The 13,554-nt window shown below is 41.4% G+C and overlaps 2 protein-coding genes across 3 annotated transcripts; one reads left to right on the top strand and one right to left on the bottom strand.

Annotated features, from left to right (window-relative positions):
• Nucleotides 1–4,667: 4,667 nt before the first annotated feature.
• LOC105269767 (cytochrome P450 9e2-like) lies at nucleotides 4,668–6,524 on the top strand. The gene has a single exon (XM_011310269.1). The coding sequence runs from the start codon at nucleotides 4,863–4,865 to the stop codon at nucleotides 6,393–6,395; it is 1,533 nt and encodes a 510-aa protein (XP_011308571.1). The 5' UTR covers nucleotides 4,668–4,862; the 3' UTR covers nucleotides 6,396–6,524.
• Nucleotides 6,525–6,592: 68 nt separating this feature from the next.
• Nucleotides 6,593–12,917, bottom strand: Wdr81 (WD repeat domain 81). Of its 2 annotated transcripts, XM_011310268.1 has the most exons (4): nucleotides 12,632–12,917; nucleotides 12,450–12,553; nucleotides 12,189–12,348; nucleotides 6,593–12,068 (listed from the first exon to the last, which is right to left on the bottom strand). In XM_011310268.1, exons 1-4 carry the CDS (start codon nucleotides 12,663–12,665, stop codon nucleotides 6,661–6,663), a joined length of 5,706 nt encoding a protein of 1,901 aa, XP_011308570.1. In that variant the 5' UTR covers nucleotides 12,666–12,917; the 3' UTR covers nucleotides 6,593–6,660. The 2 variants fall into 2 exon arrangements, with proteins under 2 accessions (XP_011308570.1, XP_011308569.1); XM_011310267.1 differs by having other exon boundaries at nucleotides 12,450–12,917.
• Nucleotides 12,918–13,554: the final 637 nt, after the last annotated feature.

A 13,554-nucleotide genomic window follows, 5' to 3' on the forward strand; every position in this document is an offset into this window, starting at 1 on the left:
CAGGGTTGCCAGATACTGAGGAGAGGAAGTCGCCAGGCGAATGAGGTGGGGGCGCCTGAGAGCGCCAAACGAATTTCGAAAAGCGCCACTAACGCGCCAGTGGCACATTATTTAAAATTTTATAGAACATTGCGTTTCTTTATTAAAAGCTATAGAATAACATGAGTAATCTAGAATTCTCAACAAAATTAAATGAAATTCTTATAGAATATGGAATATAAGAGTATAACATATTATCAATTATAAGAAATTGACTAGGAAATAGGGAATAGGTAGTCTCAGCGGGCTTCATTAGACATCGTCCATAATCTCGAAAATGTCATTATTTTCTTCGATGGCTGCTTCGACATCATCATCGTCCTTGCTTTCATACATGTTACTGGATTTAAACATCCTTAACATCTGTTCACTGGGTACAAATGACGTGCAACATTGACCCGTGACATTGAAATGGACTTTGATCCTCAGAAGAGCCTCCAACATGCTCATTCCCATCTTATTGCGTACTTTAGACTTGATGAGATTCATGGCCGAGAAGACTCGTTCGACGCATGCATTACTCGTTGGGGTACATAGCATACGCAGAACAGCTTCGGCTAACTCTCTAAAAGAGAATCTCCCAGCACCATCTACGAAAGCAAACACCATAGGCCAGAAATCAATGATACTAACTGGGAGACGGTTGGAACAATGAATTTTCCAGTCAATGAAAAGCAACTTTTGCCACTGTGACTCGTAGACAGCTATATCTATCGCTGGATCAAGGAAAGGTCTTAAAACTTCAGCGATGACGAGGAATTTCTCTTGTTCAGGACCAAGGCACTTTAGTGGACTGAGTAGCTTATACTTCTTAAAGATTTCCATGTTCACTGGCAATCGTTTGGACATCTCCACTAGTAATCGTTTTAAGAAACCAAAACAACGTTGTTTCATTTCTAGTACCTTGTCAGAACTCAATTTCGTCTTTATTAGTTCTGTTGTCAGATCTATTCCAAAATCCACCGATTCCAGTGGCAAAAAAGCCAACTCATTATCCAGGGCATCGCAAACTTGATTCAGAAGATTCTCTCCATTTCGATGGATAACGAGGAAACTCGGCTTGAGTATCTTGCTAGCAAAGGATAAGAACGTTGTATACAATTCGTCATATGCACTTCCAGCATCAATCTTATCACTTTGGAAGGTCAAGTTCAGACTCTGCATTTGGCCAAGGATGTGTTTTAAAAATACCAAATAGAGTCGGTGAGAATCATCGAGGAGCATGGTGTGAATCGTTCGAGTACCATAGCATTTCTCTGATTGGCTGACGACTCTGAAATGAGTCTGCAACTCTAACCACTGTTCCAAAATTCTCTTACATGCGTCGTGGAATGCTAACCAGCGGGTTTGAGAGAGCTGAATCAATTGACGGTAGCGATTGCTTTCCACACCTGTATTAATGGTATCAAACAATCTTTTGTACTTGGCACGACGAAGTGGACTCAGTTTGAACCAGTTATAAACTTCCCTGACTAAATATTCCAATGAAGAAGGTAGCTCTTCCGATGCTTTGCAACAACATAGGTGAATTGAATGGCAGGAACATTTCAATAATTGCAGATTAGGAATGTCTTTCTTCAGTAATGCGTAGAGAGATTTTTCACGTCCACATAAATTACTCGCTCCGTCTGTTCCTATAGCTACCATGTTCTTCTTCGGAAGCTTGATGGTCTCCAAGTATTCACAAACACTCTGGTAGAGGCACTGAGCTGTAGCTTCTTCCACGAGAAATAACCCCAGGAAATCTGTCACCAGTTTCTCATGTGTTGTATTAAAATATTTGATACAGAGACACATGTATTTGGTTGTAGAAATATCAGTGGACTCGTCAACGATCAAGGAGTATGCGCCATTTCCAATTGCTGCAACCAATTCTGTCAACAATGCTGGAGCGATTACATTCTTGATGATGCTTGAACATTTTGTACGATGTAATTTCAGGTCTTCAATGATACTACCCTTGCCAAGGGGCTTGACAACATCAACCAGATGATCCACTGTTCTGATGGCTGAATGTACAGCGACATGTGCAGAAACCTTGATGGCAGCAATTTTTAATGCCTCGCTGACTGGCTGATTAACTGCAGAGGGAAAAAAATGAGAAAATCGAAAAATCAACCATTTACAATGCCTCCATTCGGAAACAAAAACAGTCAATAAAACGGATCGAAACGCAAAAAAAACCAAGAAAACTTTCTGTACCATAATTCGACATTTTGCTCTTGGCTGGTAGACGTATAAATGACATTTTGTCAGTGTGACTCTTGGATCTGCCATGTCTCTGCAAGTCTGATGAATGACTGCGCACTGTTATTCGACAGACTTTACAGTGGGCATCTTGATGTGATCCGTCTTCAGCAACCCCATCTCCATTTTTCTCCAGCCAGCCTGTCCGAAAAGAATATATAATAATTGAAAAAATGAGCTGTTCATGCTCGAGAAAGTTATTCAAGACGAAAGGGTGTTACAACCTTCAGCCCACTTTTCGTTTTCCCAAGCCTTGTTATATTTCCGTTTCGACATTTCTCGATCATCCAAAATAGTCTTCTCGTAAGAAAAAATAGAAAAGTGGTAATCACAATAAAATGAGAAATCGGTTTCAGGAAACAACACTTGAAGTCTTCAGGATTCTCACGATGACCACTATAAACACTCTAGTGTGCACTCTACGACATCAGAAGTCTCATGGTTATTGTTTACGTTCCCATTGGAGAAATGACTTTGGGGAACGGAGCAGCATCCAATTGTAAAGTAGGAGGAACGGAAAAAAAAAGACAAGCCGTGCACTCATCGGTCTGCCGGCGACAACGTGAGAACACCTGATTGGTGAACACGTTTTAAAATAAAGCGGGAGATATAAAAATACGTACATGTCGAGAATCAATGAATGAAATTTGACATGGAAAATTTTTCCTTAATTTTTCCTTAGTATTACCAGAATACCCCATCAAAATCCCAAAGCGCCAAAATAGCGCCATAGCGCCAAGCGGGAAATTCCACCGCCAAAATACTCGGCGAGGGCGCCAATTTGGCGCTAAAGCGCCACATCTGGCAACCCTGGATTGAGCCCAAAGAGGATTGACTAAAGTAGAGGCTGAGTTGTGGGGGTTTGAGTGAACCCAGCGGCATGGGAGTACTGCACCCCAAGAGAGGGAGGGCGCCACACGCGATGGGGGTGTCTGCTCGTCAGCCGACTCGGTAACTGCCTCAGTAGCAGTCTCGCTGGACTTGGGGGCAAAAAATTAAAGTGACTCCATAAAATTTTAAAATTTCAGTGAATACCAATTTCGTAACGCAAAAAATAACATTCACCCCTTCGACTGGTGACTCTGACAGCGGGACTGCTATAGTGAATATTGTCAGAGGAGTAACCTCGGCCGTAACCCCCACTCTCCGAAATCCCCACTTGTGGCCGTGTTCCCCACCAGTCGAGCCGAACAAAACCGAAGTTACTTCTTTGGTATACTGAATATTACCGAAGAAGTAACTTCGGTTTTGTTCGGTTCGACTGGTGGGGAACACGGCCACAAGTGGGGATTTCGGAGAGTGGGGGTTACTCCTCTGACAATATTCACTATAATATTCAGTATAGTTACCGAGTCGGCTGACGGGCAGACACCCCCATTGCGTATGGCTCCCTCCCTCTCTTGGGGTGCAGTACTCCCATGCCGCTAGGGTCACTCAAACCCCCACAACCCCCCGAACTGAGCCTCTACTTTAGTCAATCCTTTTTGATTGAGAAAAAAATTTTTCAGAAGTGACTTCTACTGCGCCTGCGCCACAGAGGGTAACACGCAGCAAATTCAAATACCGAATGGAAATGACTACTCCCACATATTTCTGTCCTTCATGACCCATTAAATAATGACAAAACATAAAAAATTTTATTCACATCAATTTCATCCATAATTTGCTAAAAAAAAATTAAAACCTACATTTTTGTTACGTGTCGGGGTGAAACGTCCTTAAAGCGATTTTCGGGCATATTCTCTCGAATGAATTGTACTGAACAAACACCAGATGCAATCGTCCCATGACACAGCGGAACAGTAAAACGTGTTAAGACACGTCCGAATCGTCAAGAATCTCAAATTCCTGAGATAGCCTTCTACATATTTTCATCACATCTGCCGGGAAAGTCCAACTTTCCTCGTCTAACTATCCGGAAGGAAAGTGGCTTATTTTATTCCACGGTTTTCCGTTTTTTTTCACCAATCCTCAGAATGACATTTTACCCGGTAATTACTGAGAAAAATAAAAATTGATATTAAATCCCGGATAGACAGAAGGAATAGACCAGGAAAAATAGCAAGCCATACAAAATAAAAATGGAAAATTAAAATGGATCTATTTTTTCAGGTACTATATGAATCCATTCCTTCGGGTATTCCAAAACCCGCATGTTTCCCTCTCTTGGCGCCCATTATTTTCTACGCACAAATAATTTTTTTCTCAATTCGCATTCGCACAGGAGAGTATAAACAAATTAATAAACCTGTCATACTGCATTTTTTACCGTTTATCAATTATCATGAAGATAATTTTACCTGAAAAAATGATTAGATTACATTGAAAAATTGATGATTCATTGAATCTCGTGGATGGGGGAAGTAGATTAAATACACTTGGATGTGCACAAATGATGAAAAATAGGTGCGGTTGTTTAAAGCGTGATATAATCAAGGACATATCAACTGAGGACATGACGGAATTGACGTAATTGGAGATAAAGAATAGAATAAAAAGTGTTAAAACCGCAGTTGCTTGCAAATACTCAGAGCAGTAAGACCTCTCGGATAAAGTGCTAGTGCATTCCCGACAACATGTACGAGTGGACTATTGCATGCAGTTTTCTACTACTCATTATCTCCATCTACTATTGGTTGAACCGTTACAGTTATTTTGATAAACTCGACGTAATACATAAAAAGCCATTGCCCTTTGTGGGCAATAGTCTACCGTTTTTAATCAGATCGAAGACGTTCGCTGAATTTATCGAAGATGCTTACAATCTGGACAGAGACGCAAAATACGTGGGCCTTTACGATTTCAGTGATCCTGTTGTCGTGATTCGGGATCCAGAACTCATAAAAAATATAACCATCAAAAGCTTCGATCACTTCGTGGATCATCGAACGATTATCGATTCGGAACAAGAACCTCTGTTCACTAAAAATTTATTTGGTCTGCGTGGGAATCAATGGAGAGAGGTGAGAAATCTCCTGAGTCCTGCCTTCACGTCCAGTAAAATGAAGGCCATGTTCAAATTGATGTCCGATTGTGCTGAAAATTTTGCCGATTACCTGAAAGCAAATGCTGATAATGAATCTACCATCAATTCAAAGGATGCATTCACTAAATATACCACCGACGTAATTGCAACGTGTGCTTTTGGTGTAGCAGTGGACACCATGAGAAACCCCAATAATGAATTTTATGTGCTTGGTAAAAAAGCCACTAGTTTCGACGGTATCGTCATGCTTTTCAAATTTTTTATGATGAGAGCTAGCCCGACTCTTTCGAAATTATTTGGCATCAGATTCACTGATAGGAGAGTTGAGATATTTTTCACTGAACTCGTGAAGAATACAATTGAAACAAGAGACAGGGAAGGCATTACTAGACCAGATATGATTCAGCTGATGATGGAATCACGAAATAATAAACCTGGGGATGGACCAATACTGACGATTCAGGATATGGTGTGTCAGGCATTCGTTTTCTTTTTCGGTGGATTCGATTCAACATCCTCCGTCATGTGTTTCGTTGCTCACTCCATTTCTACAAATCCAAATATTCAGAAAAAATTACAGGACGAAGTTGATGACGTATACGAGAAGTGCGGGGAGTCCCTCACCTACGAGGCTATTAATAATATGGAATACCTGGATGCTACTATTAATGAGGCTCTGAGATTATTTCCCATTCAACCCGCTGTCGATCGGGTCTGCACAAAAACTTTTGAACTACCACCTGCATTACCAGGAAGAAAATCTGTTATTATAAAACCTGGGGATGGCGTCTTCCTGCCAATTTATGCACTTCACAGGGATCCCGAGTTTTTCCCAAATCCAAATGAATTCTATCCTGAGCGTTTCCTGGAAGATCCCAAAGGAACACTTCATTCACCCGCATACATGCCCTTTGGCGCTGGTCCGAGAATGTGCATTGGAAACCGATTTGCTCTCCTGGAAATTAAAGTTTTACTGTTTCACTTGCTCGCCAAATGCACGCTGAGACCAGGAAAGAACATGATTTTGCCATTAGAACTCAGCAAGACAAGTTTCGCCATGACAGCTAAGGGTGGATTTTGGTTGAGCCTCGAACCCCGGAATAAATGGAATAAAAAGTTATGAGCGATTCGAATTAGTATTCACAACAGGCTTCCCTGATTGGTGTTATATAGTCATTCGCTTCTCCTATTTTATAATAAATATGTAAATATGTGAAGAAACGTAGTAAATGAATATGACATACGCCTTCAATTCATAATAATTTATTATTACCACGAGATTACAATAGTGACTGCACTTTCAATACTATTCATATTGTCTCACACAATGAATGGAGGGCAGTTTTGATGGACCCAACATCTCCTTTCCCTCGAATTCCAATCTCCAATCAACAAAGTAAAGTAATTCCTCCATTATCAGCCCCAAGTAATAGTAATCTATTAAGTGGTAGAACAGTCATAGCAGTAAGTACACCCTTGAACGCATCGGATCTCAGCTTAGAAGATGAGAAAAATGCACTGCCACTGATTTCCGTATGAACACCAATTCGATTGGCTGTTGTTCCTGATATTATCTGCTGTTCATAAACCTCCATGCAGTGAACAGGTTCAGTTGTTCCCTTCAGATGGAACTTCAGCTTGCCATCAATTGCACTCCAGACAGCGATGGTTTGATCCAAAGAAGAACTCACAATTGTCGTCTCATTGATAGCTTTCAACTGTAGAATCTCACATTCGTGACCCTTCCACGAGGCTATAATGAGGCCAGTTCTGATATCCAAGATGGTAAGAACACCAGAAGCCTGTCCCAATGCTATCCAGTTTCCACTCGGTGCCACTGCAATGCATCTGATTAGTCCTGTGGGATTCATCGCAACTTTCATCTCGTTCACGTACTGAAAACATCTACAATCAATCATTCTCAAGGTGATATCAGTTGTAGCCACTAGGAGTGAGGTAGAAGGTGCATTGCTAGCAACTAGAGTATTGACTGGGGCTGGTCTAGAGCTTTCAGGACAGCCTAACAAAGATCCCATGAAAGGATCCCAACAATGTACTGTTCCATCACATGTCACTGCATACCTCAAAGATTCAAGGAATGTCAACGCCAAGATTGACTTTTTGTGGCCAAAGTACGTGTACTGGCATGAAGACACTGTTCCCCCATCCCCTTGGCTCCTGATACTCCAGAGTTTCACTGTTTTGTCTCTCGCACCACTCATGAAACTATTCTCATTATCCAATACAGATAGACATCTCACGCTGTTCGTGTGGCCTGAGAAACTCTGCAGCTTGATCTGCTTCATGTTGAAGTTGAGGTCCTTGTCGGGTCTACCTATCTCGTGCTCCCAATAGGCCAACCAGTTTCCTCGAAGCTGACGACCACTCGAAGGGTTATTCATTTCACGAGGCGGTGAGGCTTCAATATTTTCACCAACTTCGATCCTATTTCCTATCACGGACATATTACCAAAACTTCCGGCGCCCTTTGTGATGATGTCTCGATCGTCCAGTCGGTCATCAGTCAATGTGCAAGAGGTTTCTGATCTAATCATACCCTGATCTACGTGGCCGACTGTTCCTCCGTATTCAGTGCACAAGTCTCGAATCAACTGATGGTTCTTCAATATTTCAGTCATCACTCCGTCATCCACACATTTGTAAAAAAGAAGATATGAACGATGAGCGAATTCCGTTGTGAAGACTTGTTTAAGTTCATCATGAGCTCGATTTCTCTGCAAGTTGGAGCCATCGTGATCGATAACTGGGGGTGAATATGAAATTGCAACATCAGAGGATCCAAAGTTTTGACAAGTAGAAGAATCCACTAGTGACCAATCAAGCCCTTCATTCTTCCTGTTATCCTCGACATCTCCTTCACTTCTGGATGAATAATTGAGTCTTCCATCTCCTCTTTTCTTGTCTCCATGCACGTCCAACGAATCACAAAATACTTTATCAAAAGCTAGAAAGAACCTTTGAATTGGTACAGATAAGTGGCATTTGGTCGCAGTACTTCCAATTCGAATACTTAAATTCGACATTGCCTCCAGGAGTTTATCCGCTAGTGCTTGTCTCGCGATTGCTCCAGAGGGATACGTATACCTGGTAGTAGAGAGAATTCTCACAGTTGGATGCAGGATTGATCTGACGATTGTTTCGTTTAGGGCGTCCATCAACGCGACATCAGATAGATATGAAGTGATATGACTTAATAATGCTAAACAGGAGACAAGACCTCCTTCGAGATTTGGCGTTAACTTTCGTTTGCAGAGAGTCAAGAGCTCTGCCATATGGCCGAAATATTGAACTAAGATCATCTGTTCTCCGTAAAGACTCGCTATCGCCGCCAATGACTCCAAAACCTTGGAGGCATTGACATCTCCGACCAATTGATCCGAATCATCGTCAATATTCAATAAATTTGCTCGTCCTGCGTAGCATAATGAGAGCATCCTCAAGAGATTCCGAGATAGAAAACGAGCGGTCAGAACTGGGCCGAGTCGATGTGATAACCAGATCACAGACTCTGCGCTCATGTCTGATACTTTTGATTCTTGGATTGGAGTTCTCTCGGTTTTTCTAGTCGACGAGTCGATCTCATCTTCCGGGGAATCCCCAGATATATCCAGGAATATCCTCTTCTTGATGTCGGAATCGAGAATAATCGATGGGTTTTCTAATGCACTGGAGGTACCAGCAGGATTTCCAGTGTACGATCCAGCTAGAGGCATGTCCTCGCTTGATGTTTTACTTCCTACATGACACCCAATGCTATTGAATTCAATCACCGATTTAGCACTTCGTGCGTCTGCCTTAGGAATCGGAATAGTTGGAGATCTGACAGCCCCAGATGGTGAGAGTCTCGATCCATCCTCAACCAAGTCATCAATAAGATTGAGATTGAACTCGAGCTGAATATCTTGAGATTTGGAGCACTCAATAGGCGATAAAGCATCTTCGGTCTCCATGGAGAACACCTCAATTTCTGTATCATTTGGTTTGTCTGCTTCAGGTACAGAAATAATTATCGATGTCTGATTGTTTTCGGAATCAATGGAGGAGTCCTCGTCCAGAGGCGACAAGACAGCGTCAATGTCTCCAGCTCCATCGCTGAGGTCACAGGTTTTCAAGTTTCCAGTTCTTCTGCAATTAGGGCTTGAGGGACCCTGAGGCGCATCCCGATAGCATCCGACGGCCTCGACAAGTGGAGTTATGAAGTGATCCAAGAATCTTCTGAGCCCCAGACGTACCATCAGCTTCAATAGAAAGCTCCTGTGGTACAGTCGCATCGTTTTAAACTTGGCGAATGTATTCAGGGGCAGACAATCCAGGCATGTCATGCTGTCCATCACAGAACCGTTCTCATAAAGCCTCACTATTGGAATTAAAAATATCTCTGATGTTTCTTTGGGTCCTAAGGACCTGGCAATTGGGTCGAAGAGGTACCATGCCGCAAGGACTGCACTGTAAGGTTCTTCCATTATTTGTTTAACATGAGGAACAATGAGTTGTAGACTCGACTCCATGGAATTGCCAGCGAAAATGAGAAGTTTTTCCAATTCTCTAGCAACAGCTTTAACTTTGCACTCGCTTATCTTGCACAGAAATTGAATTTTCGTTCGAGTATTAAAGGAATTGAATTCAACAATTTCATCGTCTTTGAAAAAGGCGTTGAGATCTCGTACGATGCTCTCGTACTCTTGCAGCATTTCTATGACGTTGAAGAGGTGCTGGAAGTATTTTGAAGAAGGAAATAAACTACTGGAGAGTATTGGCTGGAGAAATTGATGAGCTGAAGGTGGTGGAAGACCCATGTGGGTCACTGTGGGATACCGGAAAAGGGTGGTTTCGAGGGGTTCTGTGGGGTCAATGGAGTTGACTCCATAGGTCTTTGGAGTGACTTCCACTTGGAGGAGAAGTCCCACTGCATTTCTCACGCACTTCGGGAGAATATCTGGAGATTGGAGTAAAATATTCATGCAAGTTTCTAGGCGATGGGTGAACGATGACTTTCCTGTGTTCCAAGTCGCTCGGAATTTTGTGGGGAGGAAGATCTCGACAATGAGACACCCAAGGATTTGCTGTTCTTTTATACGTGCACAGGCTACCACTTGGCGATAATTTGAGGGATTGTGCTGAGAAGAAGTTCTCGGGTGATAAGGGCGGTGGGAGATTTTGTTTATAAAGGAGTGGGTGCACTCCACTTGGAGGAGTGCAGAAATGGGATTGTAGTCCTTGGGAAGTTGGATTGTTTGGACGGGCTTGTCAGGACGGGAGGAATCGTCCGGGGCCAAGAGGGAACCCCGTGAACGACTCAAAAGACGACTCAGGGCGAGAGGGGAGGAACGAGCGATGTTTTGGGTGGTAGGAGGGGGATCGTCCTCTTCGAAGCCGGAACTGTGGCCTTCGTCCTCACTCTTTTGGTCCGATCGATCAGTCTTTGTTGACGCTCTCGCATTTGTAATTCGTAATCGAGGAGCTGATTTACACCAATACGGTGATGGAATGATTTTCTGTGGATGCGGCTGTGTGAATAATTGTACCACTCCGGAATTCGTTAGACTCGTGTGATTGTCCACTAGCTGTAGACATACGTTTTTGGCTTTTATCGCAGCGATGCCCGACAGTTTGTAGCCAAATGTTAAATCAATCCAGTGATGGAGACGCTCTGATACGTAGTGGCTCTCTAGAGCCTCTCGGTGTTTCTCGATGAAATCTTCTGGTGATCGGGCCCAACTTGGCAGCTCTAGGTCTGGTAGGTCTTCGTGAATTGACTTGAAAACATCTGGACTCATGAAAAATTGTGGTATACATTCATCGGGACTCCACTCCTGCAGCCTCTGAATCGATGCAGGATACTCCCAAGGTACCCAATGTGATCTCACATGCTTACACAGGACAGTTCGATTATATCTCCTCGATAAATACACATAATAAGTTATTTCTGATAGAACATCAGAGACGTGATGTCCAAACTCCGAGGTCTGTGCGTCAAAGGTGAGATCCAACTGCCTGTCCCCTTTGTTGAGGCGAAATTTTGATTTTGTCAAATCCCTCCAATTTTTCCCAGATCTTGAAGTAAAATCCGTTACCCAAGGCATCACGTGATGACAACATGGATCTCCAAATCTCCGTCCAGCTAGATTATTTAGAGCAGTTAAATAATCGAAATTACTCAGCTGTCCATGAATCCACATTTCACACAATTCTTCCAGGTTCTCATTCAATCCAAAATCTGGGCCTTTCGATGAAAATCTCATTCTCAGCGATTGTGAAATTTTATTCTTTGAATGAACAGATTTCTCTTGAATTTCTGAAATTTCAAAATGATCGACGCCTCTCACGTAAATATTATCGTCCAATTTTGGAAGAACTAAAATTGTGTAATTCTCCAATAGCAAAATATCACTGAGAGTGATTTCTCCAAGTGCTAAACCCGAGTCGTGGAGGTTTCTGGACAGACGTAGCAGCTGATAGACGATGAATAAGGGCTTGCTGTAACCTATTGACAATGCTGCTGGACTGTACATATTGCACTCTTGTAGAGAATATTTGGCAGTCTGTTCGTGGAGTGTTATGAAGGCCGATGGTGTTTCAATTGCTAAAATTGCTGGCAGGAGGTTGCAGTGTGGACGGGTGTTTGTACTCGGGGATATGGAAATCACGTGGCTGTTCTGAATGTGAACCAGAGGACATCCGTATAATCTTGCTAATACTTCATGCATTACGGATACGTCACTGCTGCTGGGGGTCAGGAGGAGTTGCTCTTTCGTTTCTGGAAGATTCCATATACCTAAAAAAAACGTATTCAGACTATCCCGCCACTTTTTACATTTGGAAAAATGAGAAAATAGATATTTATTGAAAATATTATGTCGAGGATAAATATTTCATGTTGTTCTAATTGACTCACTGTAATATTTCTTGTAGGCTTCTTTCCACAAATTCCTGTAATTCGTCTCGGAAACATAACGGAGAAGCTGAGCAAAAGTCAAGTCCGAATGGACTTTCGAACTAATGGAATGTTTGTCTCTTGGTAGTGGAATTGTACTCCTGAACTGCTTCTCATAAACCTGAAAATAGAAAAAGAAAAGAGATATACCTATTATTTGAAATTAGAAGAAGAATGAAATAATAAAATTAATTATTCCAAAAAAAGCAACGACGTATTCACCTTTATATAAATTCTCGTCCAATTTGCTCCTAATTCATCTGGAGAGGGTTGTACTACTATTTCATCGGCTGACAATCGCTCGTGAAGATTAAAATCAATTCGTCCTATATTTTGTAAACTCAATAACCAATTCTTGTGAACAGTTGCGTGAATTCTACCATCAATTGTTAATAGATATTTACGGGGAATATGTAATTCCGACTGAAGAAAGTCCATGTTTGTATATATTCTTTCATTGAAAAATGCTAGCCTCAAAAAATATCTCCGTGATAAATGGCTTTTTATTTATCAAATTATACATCTCGTGCTCATCAAAATGTGTCGTTTATCACATTTTGCTTGATGTTTAACATCATTATTATATGTAATGATGACTGATTATTTGTTTTCGATTGTAAATATGTCAAACACAGCTGACCACCAGTACGTCATTTTCGTCATTTTTTATTTACAGATTTTTCGGCGGCATATGCATGCAGCGACATATCGAGGCAATGAGATATTGCCCAATAGTTTCAAATGGAAACAGCGGGAATTTTTTTTCCACCACGGCAAGTCGATAATTGAAATTTTCTGTAAAATAAATTGAAAATTTGAAAAACGTCAGTTCACTATTTATTCTTTTCACAATTTTCTTGGCATCTCATTTGGCATCTAAACTCTTTAAAAAAATTCCCCATAATTTTTTTTTCTTCAATTAGATTCAATTCATAAATCGAGGAGGTATTCACTGAAATTGGGAGATTCGAAATTTTTGAAAAAGTATCAGGGGAGCATGAAAATAGAGGAGGTATTCACTGAAATTTAAAAATTCGAAACTGTCAAAAAAGTATCAGCGGAGCATGAAAATCGGAGAGGTATTCACTGAAATTTGAAAATTCGAAATTTTTGAAAAAGTATAAGGGGAGCATGAAAATCGAGGAGGTATTCGTTGGAATTGAAAAATTTGAAATTTTCAAAAATGTATTAGGAGAGCATGAAAATCGAGGAGGTATTCACTCAAATTTGAAAATTCGAAATTTTTAGAAAAGTATCAAGGAAGCATGAAAATCGAGCAGGTATTCACTGAAATTTGAAAATACGAAATTTTTGAAAAAGTATCAGG

This window comes from Fopius arisanus, unplaced genomic scaffold (genome assembly GCF_000806365.1).
Source record: "Fopius arisanus strain USDA-PBARC FA_bdor unplaced genomic scaffold, ASM80636v1 scaffold00074, whole genome shotgun sequence".
In the NCBI taxonomy this organism is placed as follows: Eukaryota; Metazoa; Arthropoda; class Insecta; order Hymenoptera; family Braconidae; genus Fopius; species Fopius arisanus.

Bases quoted from the DNA above. Each gene is read 5' to 3' on its own strand.
- LOC105269767 (XM_011310269.1), top strand. From the start codon at position 4,863: ATGTACGAGTGGACTATTGCATGCAGTTTTCTACTACTCATTATCTCC.
- Wdr81 (XM_011310267.1), bottom strand. From the start codon at position 12,665: ATGGACTTTCTTCAGTCGGAATTACATATTCCCCGTAAATATCTATTA. The intron at 12,349-12,449 runs GTGAATACGTCG...TTCTATTTTCAG, and splicing joins GGACGAGAATTTATATAAAG to GTTTATGAGAAGCAGTTCAG. The intron at 12,069-12,188 runs GTGAGTCAATTA...CGTTTTTTTTAG, and splicing joins AGCCTACAAGAAATATTACA to GTATATGGAATCTTCCAGAA.